At 38.5% G+C, this 23,389-nt stretch overlaps 2 protein-coding genes across 3 annotated transcripts; both read left to right on the top strand.

Annotated features, from left to right (window-relative positions):
• Positions 1-8,415: 8,415 nt before the first annotated feature.
• LOC122008163 (protein argonaute PNH1-like) lies at positions 8,416-17,689 on the top strand. 2 transcript variants are annotated; one of them, XM_042563778.1, is made up of 23 exons: positions 8,416-8,961; positions 10,972-11,417; positions 11,507-11,715; positions 11,813-11,959; positions 12,037-12,170; positions 12,239-12,348; positions 13,133-13,239; positions 13,584-13,722; positions 13,783-13,899; positions 14,359-14,466; positions 14,553-14,624; positions 14,833-14,955; positions 15,036-15,195; positions 15,278-15,399; positions 15,511-15,648; positions 15,734-15,876; positions 16,207-16,269; positions 16,337-16,400; positions 16,472-16,607; positions 16,746-16,819; positions 16,967-17,061; positions 17,145-17,176; positions 17,258-17,689. In XM_042563778.1, the coding sequence occupies exons 2-23, from the start codon at positions 11,016-11,018 to the stop codon at positions 17,422-17,424; spliced, it is 2,862 nt and encodes a 953-aa protein (XP_042419712.1). In that variant the 5' UTR covers positions 8,416-8,961; positions 10,972-11,015; the 3' UTR covers positions 17,425-17,689. The 2 variants fall into 2 exon arrangements, with proteins under 2 accessions (XP_042419712.1, XP_042419713.1); XM_042563779.1 differs by lacking the exon at positions 8,416-8,961 and adding an exon at positions 10,589-10,736.
• Positions 17,690-18,694: 1,005 nt separating this feature from the next.
• Positions 18,695-19,890, top strand: LOC122008164 (TATA-binding protein-associated factor 2N-like). Its single transcript, XM_042563780.1, has 4 exons — positions 18,695-18,857; positions 19,014-19,441; positions 19,519-19,583; positions 19,700-19,890. The coding sequence occupies exons 2-4, from the start codon at positions 19,038-19,040 to the stop codon at positions 19,714-19,716; spliced, it is 486 nt and encodes a 161-aa protein (XP_042419714.1). The 5' UTR covers positions 18,695-18,857; positions 19,014-19,037; the 3' UTR covers positions 19,717-19,890.
• The last annotated feature ends 3,499 nt before the right edge of the window (positions 19,891-23,389 follow it).

Below are 23,389 nucleotides of genomic sequence, written 5' to 3'. Positions count from 1 at the left end.
GCTGAGGTTTAGGTTTAGGCTGAGAGAAGGGATATTGGTTTAGGTTTGGAGGGAATTTTCTGAAATGTTGTAAATTTTGGCCGGTGAAAAAATTAAATTATTTTTTTTTGGTTCATTAACATCGGATTTTAAAAACCGCTGTTCAAATCGGTGTTTATTAACAAAAAAAAGGGCGCTCATAGACACCAGCTAAAAAACCGATGTCTATGAGCGAAAATCTGTGCTCATAGACATCAGTTTTTAGAAAAATCGGTGTAAAATACTCAAAGACATCGGTTTTTGCTTAAAACCGTTGTTGTTCCACCGATGTCTATGAGCGATTTTGTTGTAGTGTTTATTTTTTACAGGAAATTCACCTCCCTCTTGCCGGTCCCGCTGCGCCAACAAGTGTTATCAGAGCCAGAACGTCTCAGAAGAACTAACCATCCACTGAAACACTGAAACGATGGTTGGACCGAGCATCTATCCGTCGAAATTCAAGGGAGAATTCACAGCATGGAAGTAACACATGGAGGTATTCTTTAAAACATACTTTGAATTGCTTTTAATAATTAAGTATGATTTTAGACCTCCCAATGACCCACAAGGAAGTGAAAAAAGAGGAATCCAATGGATCAAGAAGGAGCAAGCAGACTTTTTAGTAAATAGACGAGTCAAATTCCTTCTGCTTAGCGTGCTACCTCCGTAAGAAGTTAACAAAATCGACACCTATGAATCAGCAAAGGAACTTTGGGAGAAGTTCCTGAAGCTACATGAAGGTACGTCCGAAGCCAAGCTCGCTAAACGGGATCTGTTTCGGAACCAATTGACCAACCTTCAGCTAAAAAAAGGAGAGTCAGTAGCACAACTGCATGCCAAGCTGAAGGAGTTAACCATCAGACTTACGAATTTCGGAGAACAGGTAACTAACCAAGATTTTTTAAGGTATGATTTAAATGCTTTCCCTAGGATACAAGATTGGACGTCTATAGTAGACTCCTATTATATTTCTAAAGATCTAGAGGTAAGTCCTTTTGAGAATTTATTTTCCACTTTAGAACTTCACGAATCTAGATGTGCAAGATTGAAAAAGGAGCCCAATCAGAACGTTGGCCTGAAAGCAAGAACAGACGATCTAGACTCCAAAATCTCAATTAACGAAGACAAGGCGACCCTAATGGTAAGAAAATTTAGTAAGTTTATTAAATCTAATAAATTTATAAGATGCAGGGTAAGAAACAATCTCAGAGAAAGCGGAAGATCCGATGCTACAACTGCAATGAAGAATGACACATCTAATGACGACAAAGATAGTAATTCAGGAGATTCAAAGATTGATTTTAATTATTGATGATTTACCATGTTTGGATTGTAATCCAAACCATATTTTTATTTTTCATATTTCTATATTTATTATTATCATATTTATAATAATATATTTTCATATTTATCATTATATTTTCCATATATTATCTTGATAATATGTATAAATAGGTGAATTAGCCTATGACAATTATTAATCAAAAAGCTTTATATTATTTCTTTCCTCTACCTATTGATTTCAACATGGTATCAGAGTCATGATCTTCAGTTTCTTCCCATCAATCTCTCTTTTTCTTTGCTCGACAGTAGCAACCAATTTCTCTTTCTCCTATTTTTTCTTCCCATCAATTTCTCTCTTCTTTATACTGTTGCTAAAGTATCTAGGTCTTCTTACTTTCTTTCTTTCTATATTTCTTCTTTTTACCATAATGCATGTTTCAACATCTTCTCTATGCATCCTTAATTTTCTTCACCACAAATTGCAGATCCGTACGCAAGGTAGCAACTAGCTGAGGGCGACACCGAGTGTAGCACCCACGGCAGCAACTCCTTGTTACAAAAGTCTAGGAGTCACCACCTTTCCTTAAAAATTCACCAACTCCACCTTTTTCTTTGCTTTCTTATTCGTGGGTTCAAGTTCACTTTACGACACCTCCTTCGTCGACATCGCCTTCTCTCGGACTTTCTTTCCGACCTCCTCTATAGTCTCTTATGCTTTCTTAGAAGCTTCTTTCTCCTCTCTTTCCCTTCCCTCGTTGTTTCGGCTTTTAGCAACTATTTTTTATTTCCCTTCTCTTGTCGTTTCCTTCTCAAAATAGTCCGAAATTATTTTTCTTATCTTTCCTCATTAATGTTCCCCTTATTCTTCTTTCAAGTTTCGACAGGAATCTTCTACTCACAAATGTCTTAATCTTACTCTTTCTTTTCCAAAATCAACAAGTTACTCTAAAGCTCCTCTCTCTAACTCTTATTGTCCACTTTTCTTCTCCTTCTTATCTTCTTTTTAGCGAGGTTCAATTCCTTCTCTTTTCTCTTTCTCTTCTTGTTTTTCTCATAGTAAGAGTAATATTATTGCCCTTCTTAATTTCAAGGACATCAAATTTCATCCTTCTTTATCTTCCTCTATCTTTTTTTCTCCTTCTATCTCCTCTTTTAGAATAGCAGATTCATTATTACTGTCTTTTCTCCATAACTATTGTTTCTTTTTTAGACGACCAAATAGCAAGTTTTTTTCATTGCTCAGTACATAATAGCAGATTTTCTTCCTCTGCTCCAGCATATGCAACCATCAAAATGCAATCTTCTTTCTCTACTACTTTTATTCTGAAGACAGATCAGATTCCAACCGTCAGACAACAACTCCTCGTCTCCTTCTAGTTGTTGTCTTCTTTTATCAAAGGCAAAGTTCAACAAATCTGTCATTTCGTTGATCGTACTGGTGGATTTTGCTCTAGAAGATTAATGGGTTACAACCAAACTCAACGTTCAAGTATCTTCTGTTGAGTTTGTCGGGGGTAATGACGACAAAGATAACAATTAAGGAGATTTAAAGATTGATTTTAATTATTGATGATTTACCATGTTTGGATTGTAATCCAAACCATATTTTCATTATTTCTATATTTATTATTATCATATTTATAATAATATATTTTCATATTTATCATTATATTTTCCATATATTATCTTAATAATATGTATAAATAGGTGAGCCTATGACAATTATCAATCAAAAAGCTTTATATTATTTCTTTCCTCTACCTATTGATTTCAACAACATCAAGGATGATTGTCCAAAACTAAAGACGAAGGAGAAGAAGAAATTGCCAATCAAATCAATACACAGAAACTTAAAAGCAACATGGATGAGTCATCATCGGCCGAACTAGTCTTATTGGCAGACCACTAAGAAGAATATGAAAGCAGCTCAGAGATGAGCATTGATTAAGGGGGAGAATCCTCAAAAGAAAGTTGTGATGAAGGGGAGCTTGTGAATACGAGGTAAGTGAAATACGCACATTATCTCCCAAGCATTTTTTTTGAGTTTATCAAGATGTTATCTAAGAATATAGTACAACTAGGAAATAGATAATGTTAGGTTAAAATTAAACTTAGCTAATTTATACACATTAGATATGTTTGATAATTTAAAAATAGAAAATAAAAAAATTAAAAGTACAAATAGAAAAATTAAAAAATAACCATACATATTCAAATAATTTTCAAAAATTAAAATTTAGAAAGTATGATAAAATTAATTGGTATATTAGAAATCACTAGATCAAGAAATTCCATAGGAATTATGTACCACCGAAATTTTTAATAACTTCGATAGGTAGGAAATATATTGGATTCTAAAATAATTTTTAGATTAAATTTTCTTTCAATGTTAAGATAATTGTTTGAGTAATTTTCTTTGTTATATTCTTTACTCAAAATCTTATCTATGCATTAATTTACTTAATTTAATTATTTTTATAAAAATCATTTATTTCATTAGTCTTCCGGTCTTAATCGTTGCTATTTTTTTTTTTGAAAAATGGAAATATTATCTACAAAGTGGGTTTTTTTTAGAATCTTGGGTGACAAACTATTTTCTATGAATTTATTAATAAAAATGAAATTTTAAAAATTAAAAATAATATTCAGACCTATCTTTGAAATCTTTTATTTTTTCGAAATAAAACATGAGGTCTTTTATCATAACAAAATATTTTAATATTTTTTGAATTTTATCTGATTTATTATAAATTTTTTGTTACAAGTTAATTTTTAATATTAAAAATTAGAAAAATATAAATTCAGGAATTTTAATTTTTCAATATTACACAATCTATTTGTCATATCTAAAGAAAAATTAACAGAATATTTAGAGTTGAAAAATATTTTTTTGATTTATTTTTGAAAATGAGTAGCATTTGTAAAATAAATAATTTCTATTAGACTAAATAATATATTTTTGTGCAACATTTTCTATTGGTCTAACTTATTTTGCTTAAATTTGATAAACCATTTTAAGATTTTTTTGAAACTGAAAAATTATTTTAATTTTTTTTTTTATCAAAATAGAAACTTAATTATTAAAAATGAACTATGTTTGAAAATTATTTATGAAAAAAAATCAGCCTTTTAGTGATGTTTGTAATGTATCATTAGATTTTTTTTTTCAAATTTGTTTAACTATTTGTCGTATTTTTCTCTATTTTTGATATGATTGAAGGGGGAAAAATAGATATAAGTTAAGAGGGCGAATGAATGACATTTTTACTTTTTTATGAATTTTATAATTTTATTAACTTGCTTAATTCTTTACTTTGCAATATCTTATTCTAATTGCAAAATGTTTACATAATTATGTTATTAGTTTGTTTAACCTTAACTTTAATTTGGGTTGATGTACATCAATAAAAGGAGAGATTGTAAGTACCCCGTGGTAGTTTTGAAGTGGTCAACCAAGTTAGGTTAAGTCATATTGTATTTGATCCTTGTGTATAAGTGTGCAGGAGCTTAGGAACACAAGAAATTGAGCGGAAGACGTAACTAGCGGAAGGATGACATGAGAAAGGAGTTAACGGACTCGGTATATCCGAAGGATGAGGTAATACGGAAGAGTACATCAGCGGACGAGAAGGATGCGTGCGATGGTCCGAGGGACGAGAAGCCGGGTAGGAAGGCTGCTAGAAGACAAAGTCGGAGTTGAGTTCGGGTGAACTCAACTTCAGATAGCCGGAACATCACCCACACGAAGAGATCAGCTTATGGAAGATGATATACTTTATGGAAGGTGCCCTCCATGGCTTGGAAGGCGCCTTTGATGAACATTGCGAAGACGTCTTTCATGGGCTGGAAGACGCCTTTTATCCTCGATAGACAAACTCTATCTGATGGAAGAAGCCTTGGATCTCTTTAAAGGCACTTTCAAGCCAAGGATAACATTTTATAGGGATTATAAAAAGACCCCTGTAGGTAGGAAATATTTAACTACTCGTGTATTCATTTCCTAGTACATATATGAGCGTTCAACGAGTGTAAGAGGTCTCTCTGCCTACGCGAAGGAGACTTTTTTAGTGCTTTCTCTTGTCTTGGATGAATAACCACCTAGGTTGTAACCAAGTAAATCTTTAGTTTCTTTTGTTTTATTAGTTGTTAAATTGTTTTAATTTAATTGTGCTATTAATCTGAATTGAAAGATCGAGAAGGGTTTAACTTTAATTTTTACAGGCAATCCATCCTCCCTCTTGCCAGCCCTACTATGCCAACACATGTGCCAATCGAAAATTAATTCATACCTTATTATAATAAATTTGTCACCTTCTAACTAACTAAGCACTTCCGTGGGGACATCGATATATTGTGGTTTAATATATATGATTAACATAAACAAAAATGCTATTCTCTCATGTACTCTGGGTGCCCTAGATTAATCTAAAATCAAAAGTAGAATCAAGCTAAGGTTCCAACCAACAAAACGCATACTAAAAGCTTTTAACCGGAGAATAGGAAGAGGATGAATGGTCCCGCTAAGGAACGCTTCAAACAAAAAGACTAAGGAAGCTTAATCAAATATTCAATAAAAAGGAGCCAGGGGCACTTTAGGAGAGAGTGTTAATCATCTTTAGACGAAAAAATAAATAAAAAGGAGGCCTTCAAATTCTCAAATGAAAATTATAATTTAACGATATCATAGAATTTCTTATCAAATCACTTATTATATATATATATAAATAAAATAAAACTAAATGTATATTGTTTGTCATTAAGATCATAAGACACGGAAGCATAGTATCATCATTTCAACACATTTCCCAGCGAGATCTTCTCACTTTTGTCACAAACGCACGCAGCCTTGGTTGATGTTACTGGTCCTTACGCATGCTGATGAATAATGGAGTTGTAGTTATTCCTGCTGCCCATGCAAGGACATGGAAAGGCACCAAGTATATATGCTTAGTCCAAAGTCTATCATTTAGCACAGGGGACGCATGATCTCTCCACACAAATATGAATCACATGTCACAGTAGTACTGTGAGACCATCATTTAATTAGCTTATATATTTAAATCCTCATATGTTAGTTTTGTCCAGCATTGCCATATTGGCATGCAAGTGATTTCAAATGAACAGTGTTAGCTAAGTGAGGTGATCAAGTCAAAGACAGTGGCTGGAGAGGTGCTTTGATGGTGGTGGTTTTGGGAGCGAGTCCCACTTTAATCCTTTCTGTGTAAACTGATGAGGCCACCTCCACACTGACATTTCCCAGCTTTTTCTTTTCTCATTCTTTTGCATGCAGTGGTGGATCCTCCTGATCACTCAAACGAACATGGTGGCATGCATGCACACCGAGTACTTCAACTATTCTCTTTTCTTTTCTTCCTCTCTCTCTGTTTTAAAAATTGTTTGTGGGTTTTCAGAGAGTAATTAGGGTTCAAAGCCAGTCCATTTCTGTGCTTAGTTTCTGCCATGAATAATAGCCATGATGAGCTTATTATCTTCTCGACGTGCCTCGCGAGTCCACTGCTCCACTGAATTTCGTCAGCAATGGCGTCTAGGTCATTTGTTGGTTTAATTAGTATTTTAAATTTGATTACAAAAATTAAGTATTCATACAAAATTCCTAACACCAATTAAAATTAATAATGTAAAATCATATATATGTTGATGATTTTTTTTAATATAAAAATACTTTAAGGGATCACATATATATTTTTTACCAAAATAAAAATGGCAAATATCTTTGTTAAGGTGTAATTAATTATATCTATAAAATTATCAAGATTATGTTATATTATAATTATTTGAGGGAATTTAAGACCAAATCATTTTAGCTAGGATGGATATTAGTGGGCTTAATGGTCTGTGTATTCTAAAGCATGGATAAAGAAGGGAAAGGAATTTATAGTAAAAAATTATCTTCGGAGGAAGAGTAGAAAAAGAGTGAAGAAATTTCTTCCTTTACATGCTTGTATATTTTGATAGAGGAAGGTGAATATATGCAACATAATTTTGTAAATAAAAGGATATATACGTCATTTTTTTTTGTATACGGTGTAATTTGTGAATGAAAATGAGTATATGCGTCATTATTTTTTCATCCGTTATTTTTTTTCGATTTTGAGATAATCAATTTTGGTTCTAAAATCATCTGTTGATAGATTATATTTCTCTTACATTTGAAAATTTTAATGAAGTAAATGATATAAACTTTTTCTCCATCTTTATTTCCGTCCTACTAAGTAAATTGACCATAAGAGGATCCTTTATTCAGTTTTTAAGGTTTATGCTTTTTTAAGATCCTTAAGCAACTTTGGATAGTTTTATAATACTAATTTTGCATCTCTTCAAGATGATCTAGTTGTTAGCAGATAAAGTATTGACATCATGAAGTCTGAAGTTCGAATCTTAACACAATCGAGGTAAATACCTTTCTCATGTGAGTCATGTATTAATCATTATTTCAAAGATTAGTAATCATCCGTAATTTACCTTCTCTCTGGGACGGATTGACGAAGACACTAGAAACATACCAATTTTAAACTCTGTTATGATCTATCACTTTAGATTTATTTATGATCTATCTGAGCTTTTCGCTCGCCACCAGTCCATCGTCCGATCTTAACCGGATCAATAGTATTTTATTAATCAAAACTATTATATGAATTTAATTTATATATATTTTTTGTGATCATTGCCACTCGTTTTAGTTATTAGATAAAATCTCTCTTTAATTTAACTTCGAAAACTAAACACGCCATTTATTTCGAAATTTCGCCCGACAAGTGACTGCCTATTATAGCAAATTATCAATGCGAATCTTGCACATTAGTTCTTTTTATAGAAAGCATTAGAATTTCAGATACGACCAATTCAGATTCAGCAGCCAAAATTATCTTTCACCGTAATTAAAATTATAGCCGCCATTAAAATCCCCTTTTAACAAATTTGCATTATAAGAAGATAAAGTTTTTTTACTTTTAATAATAATAATAATAATAATAATAATAATAATAAAATTCGATTTTTAATATTGTTATCGTTATGATTATGAATTAATAAAGTAGATACCTCAAGAGTCTAAGTCTATTTAAAAGCACGCACGCATCGTCACCAACCTCCAAAGGAAGCCATGGCTTTGCCCTGCTTTTGAGAGCCAAACTCCTGCGCTCTACTAGCTGCCATCGCTATCTTCCTTCTCCCTTCCTCCCTCTTCTCTCCGCTTTATCTCGGCGCATGGTCTTCGTCCCTCTTTTCCACGGACATTCTCTGCGCTCGCTGCCTCGGTAGGGCCGCTTCCCTTCCTCTCTCTCCTCCTCGCTTTCTTTATCTCCCCATCCATTCCATCGTCCATCTCTAGAGCGGATCGCCAATTGAAGACCACGTCCATGTGTTGAGAAGGGAGTAGGCGAGATACAGATTTGGCGTCGGCGGACGGATGTGATGGGCTCTGTTTTTTTAATAATCGCACTCAGCAAGTTGAAGAGATTATAGAATGCGAGCGCAGGGGCGCGCACGCACTCCCTTTCGCCTCGAAAGGAGCCTCTTTTTCTTCCATTAGATCCGTTTCCTTCCCTTCCTATATATCTTCAACAGTGCACGAGCAGCAGCAGCAGCAGAAGCAGCAACAACAACAACAGCGGCTGTTTTCTGCTCACAGAGGCAGAGGTTTGTTTTCCGTCTCATTTGTGCTAATTTACTGGTTAAGATTGCAACTTTTGGCTTTAGTTTTTACACGATGTCGTAAAGTTTGCTGCTTTCTTTAGCTAGTAGTCTACACTCTACATCTTCTCTGCTAGACATAAGAACAGAACAGGCACGTTAATGGCGGTTTGGTCGCTAGTTCACGGCCAGTGTAGATGTTGGTACAGGCTCTGTGGTAGTGTCTTCATTATTAGAGAGGCGTATCTTTACAGGATGGCAGATGTCATTGTCACCCCGAAGAAACCCAAGCCACGCCCTAAGTTTGGTGATGAATGATAGCAGTAGGCGTTGAGCAGAATTGAAGAGCTCTCTTCCTTTCCTCTCTCTTCTTTTTCTTGGGCGTTTCAAAAGAATAAAGGCGTCGGAGAGTAAATAGGCTTTTTCTTCGTCTTCCTTTTCTTTTGACGGCAGGGAGGCAAAGCATGAAGCAAAGATTCGCCTTCAAAATTTACAATAGAGAGAGAGAGGGGGAAAAATGAACTCGTAAAGGCACAAAAACCCCCCACGAACCTTTTCGCGGCGCGTTGTTGCTATCGACATAAATCCGGGAAAAGGAAGAACAAATCTCGTCCATGATCACTCTCGCTGCTCGCCACTGTCCTTTTCCCCACGCCTCGCTACCAGCGTGACATTGAACTTCCTCTGACAGCGAGCACTCGCCATTGCGTGTGCGCGTGGACTTCTCGTGCGCCTGCCGTAGTCGTCGCTCAGCTCCTACTCATCATCACCTTCGCCGTCCTCGCCGCGTTTAGTAAGCCTTATTTTGTTTACTTCCTTCCTCTCTTTATTTTACGTTTTCTTGGTTGGGTGCATTTGCACTTTTGGGGGGCATCACTCTGACGTCGACGCCGTAGAAATTGCTTGACAAGACCTTCGATGGCCGCGCACCAGAGCACTGCGTGCAGAAGCCACTCACGGCCGCCTTTAATGCGCCCTTTATAGCCACCCTCCTCCCTTTCCCTGTCGAGCATATAATAAGACCAAAAGAAGCTAAGTAAGCAATCGAGCATTATCAGGGAAAGCAGCGGTGGTTTCTCCCACAAATATTAAATTCGACCCTGTAATGATTCCAGGCTACAGTCCATACATTGAACTGTGCAGGCCGAGCGCCTCGTGTTCGGGTCACGAGCAGGGTGCGCCTTAATGCGCGAGCTCATAGTGTCTATAGTAAAAATCCCTCCTTTGAGACATTTACTCTCCTCTCTTCCTTCTTCGTTGCTTGATACGGGGCTGGCCGACTGCTGAATGCTACGCTTTGTCCCTTGGCCTTTTGGGGAAGCGCGACGCTTGTCCTCGCCTCTACATTCTTCCTTGTAGCCATTTTGTACCCCAAATCCGAGCCCGCCACAAAACGACACCGTTGCAGGATTATCATATCCATCTCCCTCATCATCCCCATCGATTTCTTTTTTACAGTAAAAAAAAACCATCACTGTTCCCTTCCTAATGCTCTCATGTCGGGATCCCACTACTTCTGCAACTATGCCATTCCCAATGTGTGCCCATTCTACTACTCATAGTGGATCCTTCTTTTGTCATATTATATTACTTCCCACCATTGTTAATTAATTAATGTTGCCACTAGCTTCTTAATGATCTCCGTCTCTCGCGTTTCGTTTCAGCAATTGGCCCTTCGCTAAGTCTGATAACTGCGTTTTTGTATGGAGCAGAAGCGAGTAGTCAAATGGCGTGGCTCATCATGGTCTTCTGTTTGATTTGTGGCAACCGTTACCGTCCACGTATCTGTTTGCATCTCCTCAGTCTTTACTCTTGCTCAGATTGAGCACCTCAATGTTTCGTACTGTAGATCTGTGCCTCTGCGCGCCACATGAATGCTTCTGTTTATACCATATCTCACGTCTCTACTGCTGCTGCCTGCTACTGCTATCACTGCCATGTCTTCATCGTATACCTCTTTTAAACCTTCTGTCACATTGCTTATTTCTTGCCCTTGTTCTGTGTGTCTGCTCGCAGGGAGTATTGACGAATAAATAGATGCGGATTCGCTCCAGGGAGCAATGCTGGATGATGTAGAGAGAGAAAAATCTTGCTTCCTTCCTTCGCCGGCGCAATATCCCACAGTCGCCGCCATGCCCACTCGGCAGATGCCCAACCAACTCAAGGCCGAGAAGCACATCCTGTCCAAGAAGCCCCTCCACAACAGCGTGAACCAGAGTAAGGCCGACGTCCCGCCGCAGGAGCTCAAGAGCGCCGGGCGCCGACGAGGAAGAGGGAAGCCAGCTGCCCGGCAAGCAAAGCTTGAGACGGAAGCTGCAGTCGAGAGCGCTTCTCCCCCCGTTTCGAGCAAAGGAATCGCCTTTTGCCGGCGGCCAGGGTTTGGGCAGGAGGGCACCCGGTGCATTGTTAAGGCCAACCATTTCCTCACTGAGTTGCCTGATAAGGACTTGAATCAGTACGATGTAAGTATGCATTTCCATCGAGAAGCTACTTGTTAGCTCGCAAGAGTTTGCCTTTTCTGCATTCCTCTAATGAGGATTCTATTTTGCAGGTGACGATCACGCCGGAAGTGAGTTCCCGGAGCACAAATAGGGCTATCATTGCTGAAATGGTGCGGTTGTATAGGGAGACTGAGTTGGGCATGAGGCTTCCTGCTTATGATGGAAGGAAAAGCCTTTATACAGCTGGGAGTTTACCTTTCCACTCCAAGGAGTTCGTCATTAATCTTGTGGAGGATGACGAGGGAACGGGATTATCTAGGTTTATTTGCTCTCTTTTCATGTTCTTTATATGGTTTCTTCGTAGAATTGATGTTAATTCACATGAGGCTCTAAATTTACTGTACTCTGTGGTGAAGAGTAAAGGAGTATAGAGTTGGCATCAAGTTTGTTGCCCGCGCTGACCTTCACCATCTGAGACAATTCATTGCCGGACGGCAGACTGATGCTCCTAGAGAAGCCCTTCAAGTTCTTGATATTGTTCTAAGGGAATTATCGAATCAAAGGTGCTATTTTCCACCAAACATTAGTAAATCCCCTTTGGTGTTTGAACACTGTCTTTATTCAAAATTCTGTCTGCTAGGTACATTTCTGTTGGAAGATGCTTTTATTCCCCAGATATCAGAAAGCCACAACGCCTGGGTGATGGTTTACAGTCATGGTGTGGCTTCTACCAAAGCATTAGACCAACTCAGATGGGACTTGCACTCAATATCGGTGTGTATTTGTTCTTCCAATCGCGACTATGATATGAAATCCTAATTTCATCTGTTTTGATTGTTCAGATATGTCATCGACTGCTTTCATCGATCCTCTTCCTGTGATTGAGTTTGTAGCCCAGATCCTAGGCAAAGATGTATCGTCTAGGCCATTGTCAGATGCTGATAGGATAAAGGTGTGCCTCTGCTAGATAGTAGTTTTCCATTTTAGTTAGTGCTCCTATTTCCATGAACCTACTGTAAGGTTTTTTTTTCCCTCATCAAGATTGTGACACACGTATAAAATATAGAACTCTGAGAAATCAATGCCATGAAAGGGATTAGGTTGTCATCTTTTCTATCTCTTAATGATGGCTATTAACCAGGAAGCCATATGAATTAATAGTGAAGAGGGTAATTACCCATCCACTTACAACTTATAAATCCTAGATTAACTCCCCCTTCAAAAGTTAAATTAGGGTTAGGGTTTTGGGCCTACAGATGTAATTCATCACCTCATGATGAAGTATTGTTTAAGTTGAATTTATCATGGTTTCTTATGGGTTGGTTAATTTTAGTTCAACTTTTCTAGCCTGATGTAAAGTAAAGCATTAAACAATTTGAGAACTAATATTATTCTTGTAAGTCGTGGATATTTTTCCTATGTTTTTGATGTTAATATAATAGTGGTGGGGAAATAGTGAAATTCATTGGATTTGAGGAGAGATGAAGGGATAGAAATTCAACAGTTTTTGTTATAGCGATATGTTCATTTGCACCGGTGCAAAAGAAGAAGAAGAAAAAAGAAAAATACTAACATGCACATTGATTGTTGGAAACATTAAACCATCTATTGTATATTTACTTTGGAACTCCAAGTGCAGAATAATTCGAATGCTACACAAATATAATTTGAATATTTTTCAGCCATAGCTTGTTTCCCAAATACAATTAATCGTTTTTTCTGGAAATGCTTAGCAGATCAAGAAAGCCCTGAGAGGGGTTAAAGTTGAGGTCACACACAGAGGAAATGTACGGCGAAAATATCGAGTTTCCAGTTTGACATCGCAACCTACAAGGGAACTTATGTAAGTATTATTTTCTCATGGTATTTTAAATATGTGCATTTTCCATTTACTACTGCTAAATTGGCAATAAAAGAGTCTCTGGTCATTAGTCAAATAAAAAAAGATTATTTTCTACATCATACAACAAATGCATTAAATAGCTATGCAAAATTCTAGCTTGAGAGTTGCGCCATACAATTCAAGTAGTCTTTCTAGTAGCTATACACAAACAAAAATTAGCAAATCAGGCACTTCCTATATTTGTGTTGTTCTAGTTTCCTTCTTGTGTTCATCTCAACGTAGAAATTATTACATGACTGAAATTACAATTTTTCTTCTAAAATTTTGACTTGAAATTTGAACAGTTTTCCAGTTGACGATCAGATGAATATGAAATCTGTTGTTGAATACTTCAAGGAGATGTATGGATTTACCATTCAGTATGCTCATCTTCCTTGCCTCCAAGTAGGGAATCAGAAGAAAGCAAATTATCTTCCAATGGAGGTAAGCTTGGCCAATAATACCATTACTGGGTTATTTCATTTCTAATTGCGTGGTATACAGGCTTGCAAAATAGTAGAGGGTCAAAGATACACCAAGAGGTTGAATGAAAAGCAAATTACTTCGTTGCTAAAAGTTACATGCCAAAGACCCAGAGACCAAGAAATGGATATTTTACAGGTATGCTTGTTTGAAACTTAGTTTTAGCATTAAAAGATTAGTGCTCAAATATGCACTGACTCATCATCTGTGAATACTTTTTGTCTGGTAGATTAACTGTGATTGTGGTAAGTGTTTCTAGAATGTTTGAATTGTGATTCTTGTTCATTCTGTCTTGTTTAACTGACGACAGTTGGATTATTGGTCAGTTAGTCCTTTCTTGTTTGTGTCAAAGCTTCTCTGAATATATTCTCATATGTGAATCATTTCAAATTACCACATTATCTTGCCACAATCTGTTTCTATATCTTGAATTATGCTCTCTGTATTCAGGTGGCAGAGTGGCTTCATTGAATTATGTTCTCTCTTAATTACACTATTTTGGGTTATATATATATATATATATATATATATATATATATTAATGTTCTTGTCTATAAACAGTGGTTACATCAATGTGCTGTGTGTTTTCTTTCTCAGACAGTTCGCCAAAATGCTTATGGAAATGATCCTTATGCAAAGGAATTTGGAATAAACATAAGTGACAAGCTAACCTCAGTGGAGGCCCGAGTACTACCTGCGCCATGGGTAAATGTTGCTTATGCAATTTTTTGAACAAAAAGTTACAACTGCATTTCTCATTTTTATCAATTTGTTGTATGTTTATCATGTAGCTGAAGTACCATGACACCGGCAAAGAAAAGGAGTGTCTACCTCAAGTTGGTCAGTGGAACATGATGAATAAGGTACCTAAATTTTACCTTGCAGAAGATATCAAGCCTTTTCGGGTCATCTGCATTTATTTAGGCTTTGAATTATGATGCATCATGATTCAAATGAAACTTGGCCAATTAGAGCATAATAGGAGTGGATGGGCATCCTAGCTTTCGAAGTAAATATTCATGCCTTCTGGAGCACATGTATTGATGGTTGAATTTTGCTGTTTTGATGCAGAAGGTGATCAATGGATGTACAGTAAACTACTGGGCTTGCATTAATTTTTCTCGGAGTGTTCAGGAGAACACAGCTCATAGTTTTTGTCAGGAGCTAGCACAGATGTGCCAAGTATCTGGCATGGTAAAATTTCTCACTTATTTTGTTATCTTTTAATATATTGTAGCTGTATTTTTCATCATGATTCTTGATCTACTCTTCAGGAATTCAACCGCGAACCAGTTATCCCAATACACTCCGCAAGACCTGACCAAGTTGGGAAGGCCCTAAGACATGTATATACTGCAGCAACCAACAAACTAAAAGGCAAAGAGCTTGAGCTTCTCATAGCTATCCTTCCTGATAATAATGGTTCTTTATACGGTGAGCATTCAAATTTCATATCTTTATCTCCGCCTTTTGTTTGAGCTTTAAGTCATGTTTTATGATAATGTTTCATCTACAGGTGATCTTAAACGAATATGTGAAACTGATTTGGGGTTGATCTCACAATGCTGTCTGACAAAGCATGTGTTCAAAATAAGCAAACAATACCTTGCAAATGTCTCACTCAAAATTAATGTCAAGGTACTTTTGAAGTCCCATTTAGCTCCATGAAATAGTTATTATAGGGTGCTTTAAACAAGTAGTTTAAATGCCATTACATACTCCTTGCTCTTATCTGTATTCTTTCTGCAGATGGGAGGAAGAAATACTGTGCTTCTAGACGCTATAAGTTGGCGAATTCCTTTAGTGAGTGATATACCAACCATTATATTTGGAGCAGATGTAACACATCCTGAGACAGGAGAAGATTCAAGTCCATCTATTGCTGCTGTAATAAACTACAACCTTGTGTTACTTCTTTTATGCACACTGTAGTTTTCATTCATCAATTTCTGTTTCATCCTTTTTATTTTAGGTTGTTGCCTCTCAAGACTGGCCTGAAGTCACAAAATACGCTGGCTTAGTATGTGCTCAGGCTCATCGACAGGAACTGATTCAGGATCTTTACAAGACATGGCATGATCCCCAGCGCGGTTTAGTTACCGGAGGGATGATCAGGTTTGTATATTGTTGATTACACACTATTAACATTCTAAAATAGACATCGGTTACTTGGTCGTTAATGAGAATTAGGTGTCATTGATCACAGTTTATGGGGGATTCAGTTTAATCTTTCCAGGCCTTAGCTATAAACATCGCTTTAACCCCCATCAGATTTGCCTAAAGATTCTTGGAATCAGTAATTCCGAATGCCTTATTTATCAATAATCTCTCTGACTTCCATGTTGTCAAACAAGCGTAAATGCTTTTGAGGTGCTTTAAGGTTAATCTGAAATTTTTTCTCTAGTTTGAATATGAACGTTTGCTCTATTTGTTCAAACACTGCAGGGAACTTCTAATATCTTTCCGCAAGGCAACAGGACAAAAACCCTTGAGAATTATCTTCTACAGGTAGTACATGTACATCAAATTGCTATACGTTCACATCACTGAATATATTCTTCAACAAAAACTGCAGGGATGGCGTTAGTGAAGGACAGTTCTATCAAGTCTTGTTATATGAACTAGATGCTATTCGCAAGGTTAATACGAATCAGAGTATTTGTTTACTCAAAATTCTTCAAAGTTACAGCTAATTGTTTGATTCTTTCAGGCATGTGCATCCTTAGAACCAAATTACCAGCCTCCTGTAACGTTTGTGGTGGTTCAGAAACGCCATCATACCAGACTATTTGTGAACAACCACAAGGACAGAAGCAGCACAGACAAGAGTGGAAATATCCTGCCGGGTAATCCAACTACTCTCTATGCTTTTCTGTTGTCGATGGAGAAATTATTTTGATAAGTTTTCCCAGTTAAAATATGAACATTCAAAATTGCGACTGTGCTGATTGGACTAAATCGAAAACTGATGCTTTGTTTTGCAGGTACCGTGGTTGACTCCAAGATCTGTCATCCTGCTGAGTTTGATTTCTACCTATGTAGTCATGCCGGAATACAGGTAAGGCACCTCAAAAGCTTTTACTTTTCTGAGCGAAGCAGAAGGAAAATCCTAGTTGAACTAAACTTAACATTCATGGCTTTCAAGTCACATTGTTTCTGATTGCTTATGGAGGAATAATCTATAAGCTCGAACTGTATTTGGCAGGGTACAAGTCGGCCAGCCCATTACCATGTTCTATGGGATGAGAACAATTTCACAGCAGATGAAATGCAGACCCTCACAAACAATCTCTGCTACACGTATGGCTCTTCAAATGGAAACTCAAATCTCTCGTAATGTGTAAATAGCATATGCTTAACTGACAAATAACTTGTTACTACAGGTATGCCCGTTGCACCCGGTCTGTATCTATCGGTAAGAGGCTCTATCCATAGTTCATGTATCACTTAGAAGTTAAAGAATGAACCAACTCAAAAAACCTGCTTTTACCAACAGTGCCACCTGCCTATTATGCCCACCTAGCTGCTTTTCGAGCTCGGTTTTACATGGATCCAGAGGTAACTGAAGGCCAACCGCGAAGCATGCACCAGACAAATGGAACCCCTGTGAAGCCCTTACCTGCCTTAAAAGAGAAGGTGAAGAGGGTGATGTTCTACTGTTGAGGAAACAGCAAAAAAACTATGTAAATCAGTGTACTTGTAGTGTAGAGAGGCAGCTTGCTACAGGTTTTTCGATATGCCAGTTCCTAACTAATCCATGAAAGATGTGGAAGGAACTGAGTTCTCTCTGTGTTGTACATTAATGGATTAGTCCAGGAATGTAACCTCGAGTACTAGAAAGCTAATCTTTGAATTGGTCTGCTTACACCAAAAAGATATGATCCTGATAATTGATTAATGAATGTGCTTGAGTTATACTTGGTGATCAGCGACACATAAACCATCCATTGTTTGGTTTTATCTGTTCTATCAGTTATGAAATAATTCCTTCAAATAGTGCCACAATTGAGTTATGAATGTTCTATCTGTTTGGTCTTTCTATTTCAAATTCCTTCTTTTTTGTCTACATCTAAAAATCTCTTTCATGTAAACTCGATACAGAAATGTCGAGTCTCCTCTTCTCTCCTACTTTTCAGAAGCAAGAACGAGGATGTAATAACTTAAAAAATAAATGTGGGCACTCACAATATTTTCTTCCATATTCCTTCTTATCAAATCCCATGTGAAAAGGTAAAGCATCCTCTCATACCCATCAATGAACTTCTAGTACATGATTGATACCGTCAATATCATCCCCACTCTAGGTCAAGTTAAACTCTTAAACGCCCGGTGTGACTCAACTCTAGTTCTCTTTGAGCTTTCCACTCCGAGCACTCTGAGTTTAACCTCAAAATGAGCAAGAATATATTGGATTGGAAGGAGGTTTTAGTTATAAGGTGGGAATTTGATTCTTGGTGTGGGTTTGCGCCCAAGGGTTTTGAAATGCAAGTGGATCCTTAATTTGAAGGATTATCTTCGAGTATCAAAACAATGTAAAAAGAAAAGGGGAGAAAAAAAAAAGGAAACAATAATACACAGCATCCAGATTATATTACTCGTAATAATTGAGATTTCATGCCTTCTAAAGAAGATATGTAGCTTGGAATCATCTAAAGAGCCCACAAGGTGGAACTTGAAAGGTTTCTTGACATTTTACCATTTCAAAGTTATGAAACACTCAAAAGTATATTCTACTTTCAAGTTTATCAAAGGATGTATAGATCTTTTTAACTATTTCTAAAATATTATATAATTTCAATTTCTTTTTAATAATTTAGGTGTTTAAATTCTAATCCATAAATATCAAGCTTTTCAAATTTTGGAACCTACTAATTCTGAAGACGACCAATCTGATTCTACTAAAGTTCGGGGGCTAGACGGCCTAGCCTTCTCTAACCCTTTAATAAAACTTCATTGCTGTTTGATGAGCGGAAAGAAAATAGTTGAGAAAACAAGTTCGATTCTCCATTGTCGAGGCCCACGAAGGCATGTATGTATAAAAGCCACCCGAAGCTCATGAACTTAGCCGAGCCAACAGCAGCCTCTGCTTATTTGGGGTAAGTGAAAATTTCTGATCAAAAAAATACTTTGATCTTTGTTCCATCTGCATGAACATACATATTTTGCATCTGGATGATCAAAAAAGAATTTTTGGAAAGAATTTAAAAGAGAGAAAGACACGATCAACGTGTGGAGTGGCATGGCTTTTGCAGGGTTCACCGGCCGGATTTGAGAAGATGAACAGGAAGCCCGGAGACTGGACGTGCAGGTCGTGCCAGCACCTCAACTTCAGCCGGCGCGACTCGTGCCAGCGCTGCGGCGACCCGCGGCCAAGCAGCGAGCGCTCGGACCACGCCAGTTTCGGCAGCGGCGGCGGCCGCGCCGGAGGTGGGTCGTCCTTCGGGTTCGCCGGCTCCGACGTCCGCCCTGGCGATTGGTACTGCTCTTGCGGCGCCCACAACTTCGCCAGCCGCTCCAGCTGCTTCAAGTGCGCCGCTGCCAAGGAGGACTCCGCCGCCAGAAGCGGCGGCGGAGGAGGCGTCATGCCCGACGGCGACATGCCACGCTCCCGGGGCTACGGCTTCGGATCAGCCAGCGGCGGCCGCGCCGGGTGGAAGTCCGGCGACTGGATTTGCAACAGGTATATATGAAGAATTCTTCTTCGGTGCCAGCGCCGATGCTCTGTCAAACAAGATCTAACTTTACTGCCATTTTCAGTTGCAACGAACACAACTTCGCGAGCAGAACAGAATGCTTCCGCTGCAGTGCGCCGAGGGATTCTGGTACATAAATCACACCTTTCCCTGCACCAATCTGAGCTTGCTCTGTTCTTAAGAAACTCAATATTTCTCAGCTGATCAATGCTCATCGATCTTTGTTTGTCCTTGGCACTTGGCAGGCAAAGAAGAAGTCTGAGAAGAGACCAAACTCACAGCGACGGGAGAGCTTACGATCGATACAGTAGCACTTAAACTACTAGTTTTGCCATCCCCGATACTCTCTGTCTTGCTTTTGAAGTCTATGTACCTCCTCCAATCTTGTTTGTGTTGCTGCGCCTTAAATTTCTACCTCGATCAGTGTTTTAATTAATTGCCTAGTTTCTTTGTGATCTTTCCATAATATCGTGAGCCGAGAGACTCGGACACAAGTTCACACAGAATCGTATCTGGCACACACGACTCAATGACAAAATCCAATTTCATATTGCTTAAGATCACATCAAAAGAATATATAAAACTCATCAAGTATACCACCGTTGGAATTATGGATAACTATGATACTGATGGATGGTGTTGGGGACTGATACGGTGGGAAGCTCATATATGGTCCCACACCAAATTAACCCAATGATTTTACTGACTCACCGATGTTCGATCGTGGTCTGATGATCAACGGGAGGAAACTGCTAAAGGGGATATTTTGGATGCTTTGGTGATGAAGAAAACGCCTGGGATGCATGCACTCAACCAGAGGTTAGAATGAACGTCAAAGTTGGATTGATATGATCATTTTGACGCTCACGTTAGTACAGGGGCTAGCTAGGGAAAGATCAAAGCTGTGAAGTAGAAGAGTTTAGATCTATGTGCACCTACCTTCGCCCATTGAAACAAGCGATCTTTTAAAGGGTTGTAGTTGTTCCCTTATGCTACTCACATGTTTACGCACGTCTTCCAACAGAAACAACTATTTTGTCCATGTCTTTCGGGAGAAATGACTACGTTACCTAAGTTCTCCGGTAAATATAGTATTGTAAATCACGTAGGATGTAGGTCCCAACTAAGGATAACCAAGCTGAAAGAGTCGGATGACCGAGAATTGAAGGAGTTTGGTGTCGAGTCGGAGAGGTCGGGTGACTAAGCTGAAGGAGTCCGGTGAACCGAGTCGGAGAGGTTAGATGATCGAGCTAAAGGACTCACGTGAACTTAGTCGGATTAGTTGGATGATCGAGCTGAATAATTCGGGTGAATTGAGTCGGAGGAGTCTGGTGAATCGAGTCAAAGAGGAGTCAAGTGACCGAATAGGAGAAGTCTGGTGACTGAGTAAGAGGAGTCAGGTGACCGAATAGGAGTTAGGAGACCACTTTGACCTCAAACTCTACTTGACTTTTGACTCATTGACTTAACCCTTTACTTGGCCCATCATGTGTAGGTTTTCCTATCCGTCGTATCATCCGAGTTACACTTGACCTAGTTGAGCTGAGCTAAGCCTAGTTGTTGACTTGCTAAATTGATACAAGTTGTCCATTTATCAAGCAGATCCGAGTTACACTTACATAGTTGAGCCGAGCTAAGTCGAGTTGCTGACTTGCTAAATTGATCGAGCTGATCCAAGTTGTCGACCTATTGATTTGCTGAACTGCCTGAGCGCCATAGTACCTAAAAGCACTCAGGAACCTAATGCCAAGTGCCTTGTCTCTCAACCACTTAGAAGTTGAGGGCTCAAGAGCTTGAGATGAGTAAGTGTGGATCTTTAGTTTGAGTGCCCCATCTCTGGATCACTCGGAAGATGAGGACTTAGGAACTTGTGTAGGGGATCTTGCAGTCAACTAGAAGGGGGGTTGAATAGTCGTGCTCCCAATTAATCGCTTCCTACGTATTTGTTAGTTGCACAGCGAAAATCTAATACTAAATACAAATACGAAAGCTAAAGACTAAAGACTAAGAAAGGAAATGTAAACCAATACACATCGATGTAACGTGGTTTGGATATAGCTTACTCCTACTACACGGCTATCCATAAGGTGGATGATCCCTCAATCCGTCGGTGGATTAGTTCCTGAAAACTCCGGCTAGCTCAAACCTCCTTGTGGGTGGAGAAATCTCGCCACAAACTCACCAAGACCTCTTGGACACAAGGGAAACCTTGAGCACTGGTAGACTATTAATTAGACTTTAATCAAGTCTAATTTCGTCAACTATAACCAAGCTCCCAAGTCTTGGTTATATAGGTCACGAGTTGGAAAAAAAAACCCTACCAGTCGACTGCCAAAATCATCAGTCGACTGCCCTCTGTGGAGATTTGATAGTTATATCCGAACAGCTCGATAACATTCGATTGGTAAAAGTACCAGTCGACTACTCCACACTGGTCGAGTGAACAGAAGCATTCTGTTCGCTCCCAGTTGACTGCCTAGTCGACTACACCAGTTGACTGCCTAGTCGACTACACCAATCGACTGATGAAACCACCAGTTGACTGGTACCTGAGTACAATCTCTCAGCACTCGGACCCTCACCCTTACGACTCACTTGACTCTTCGTTGCAGCTTTGACCTCTTGTCTTTAAGCCTACTTCCTTTGGCTCTCGTCCCCCGAATGCACCCAAGCCCGCGGCTCATCCCAATGTCATCCTTCGCGTATGCCTCGAAGTCGCTTCCCTCGGCCCTTATCCTTGCCACCTTGTCCATGGTCCCTCGGATGTTCCATCCTTCACCGGACCCGAAGCCATCAACCTGAGTCATATGTGTATCTTGCAAACCTGCACACTCATATACATATATCAAATACAAGAGTGAACCTAACTTAAACTCTTTGCCCAAACATCAAAACACATGGTCGCACGGACCATTGGGATTGCTCCAACAACTTGAACCCCGTGGATCTTTATACGGATTGAGACTTACGGTAACAGACAATTACAAAGGGGTACGTCCTTTAGTGAGGTGCGTCTCTTGGATGATGATATGCATCCCTTGGACAAACACCATCCCTCACATCTATTATCTACTGAGTCGTACTCTATTTTTTTGAATCTGACTTAAGTATAGGAGGAGTCTTGTCAAGAACTCTCAATGAATTATTTGACGTGTGTTATTTTTCATAAAGTCGTCTACGTGAAAAGGAGAAAAGAGTGTTGGTATAAGATGCATCAGAATTGAACCTGAGTTTTGATGTTGTCAAAGATTCAAGTTAAATCTTATTGTAATATGATAAATTGACTAAGTGTGCATGTTGTTTACTCAACAAGGAAAAGTCCTAGTCATGATTAGGCAAGAAAGTTTTAGCAGATTGTGGAAATCAGATAGAAAGTCCAGGTGGGGCAAGAGAACTTGACACTTGTTAGCGAGACTCGATAGGTCTAGAGGACCCAATATTGAGAGGAAGCCCTAGCAAATCAATCCATTATTAAAAAGGTAGGTTGAAGTAAGCAACTAGAGTGAAGTGATAGGGAGATCGTATCCCTAAAAGGGATAAACCCTAGGTCGTTGATCCAACTAAAGAAACCAGGAGATTTCCAAGTTGAGATCAAGACAGATCTTACTATTTATTTTTACTCATGTAGTATTATACTACTGTGCTAACTTTGTGTTGCATGGATACTTTTTATATCGTGGAACTATCTCTATTTTGCATAATTCGAAGGGATCGGTCGATCGAATAGGAGTTTTAGTCGATCGAACCTAGCTAATGTGGCAGGGTTCAAATCGCATAGAGTAAACTTGGAAGTCAAGCAGATCAGTCAACCGAACCCAGTGGTCGGTCGACCAAACCTAAATTGGTAAAACAGTGACAGATTTGATCGATCTCTACAAAGTTGGAAAATATAAGGATTGGTCGACCGATAAAGGTGATCAGTTGACCAAACATTA

This window comes from Zingiber officinale, chromosome 8A (assembly GCF_018446385.1).
Source record: "Zingiber officinale cultivar Zhangliang chromosome 8A, Zo_v1.1, whole genome shotgun sequence".
Lineage (NCBI taxonomy): Eukaryota > Viridiplantae > Streptophyta > Magnoliopsida > Zingiberales > Zingiberaceae > Zingiber > Zingiber officinale.
This window is presented reverse-complemented; position numbering and strand designations above follow the sequence as displayed.

Coding starts and splice junctions, on each gene's coding strand:
- LOC122008164 (XM_042563780.1), top strand. CDS start 19,038: ATGAACAGGAAGCCCGGAGACTGGACGTGCAGGTCGTGCCAGCACCTC. Junction 19,442..19,518: donor GGCGACTGGATTTGCAACAG/GTATATATGAAG, acceptor TGCCATTTTCAG/TTGCAACGAACACAACTTCG.
- LOC122008163 (XM_042563778.1), top strand. CDS start 11,016: ATGCTGGATGATGTAGAGAGAGAAAAATCTTGCTTCCTTCCTTCGCCG. Junction 11,716..11,812: donor GAGGGAACGGGATTATCTAG/GTTTATTTGCTC, acceptor TCTGTGGTGAAG/AGTAAAGGAGTATAGAGTTG. Junction 16,608..16,745: donor GAGTGGAAATATCCTGCCGG/GTAATCCAACTA, acceptor TTTGTTTTGCAG/GTACCGTGGTTGACTCCAAG.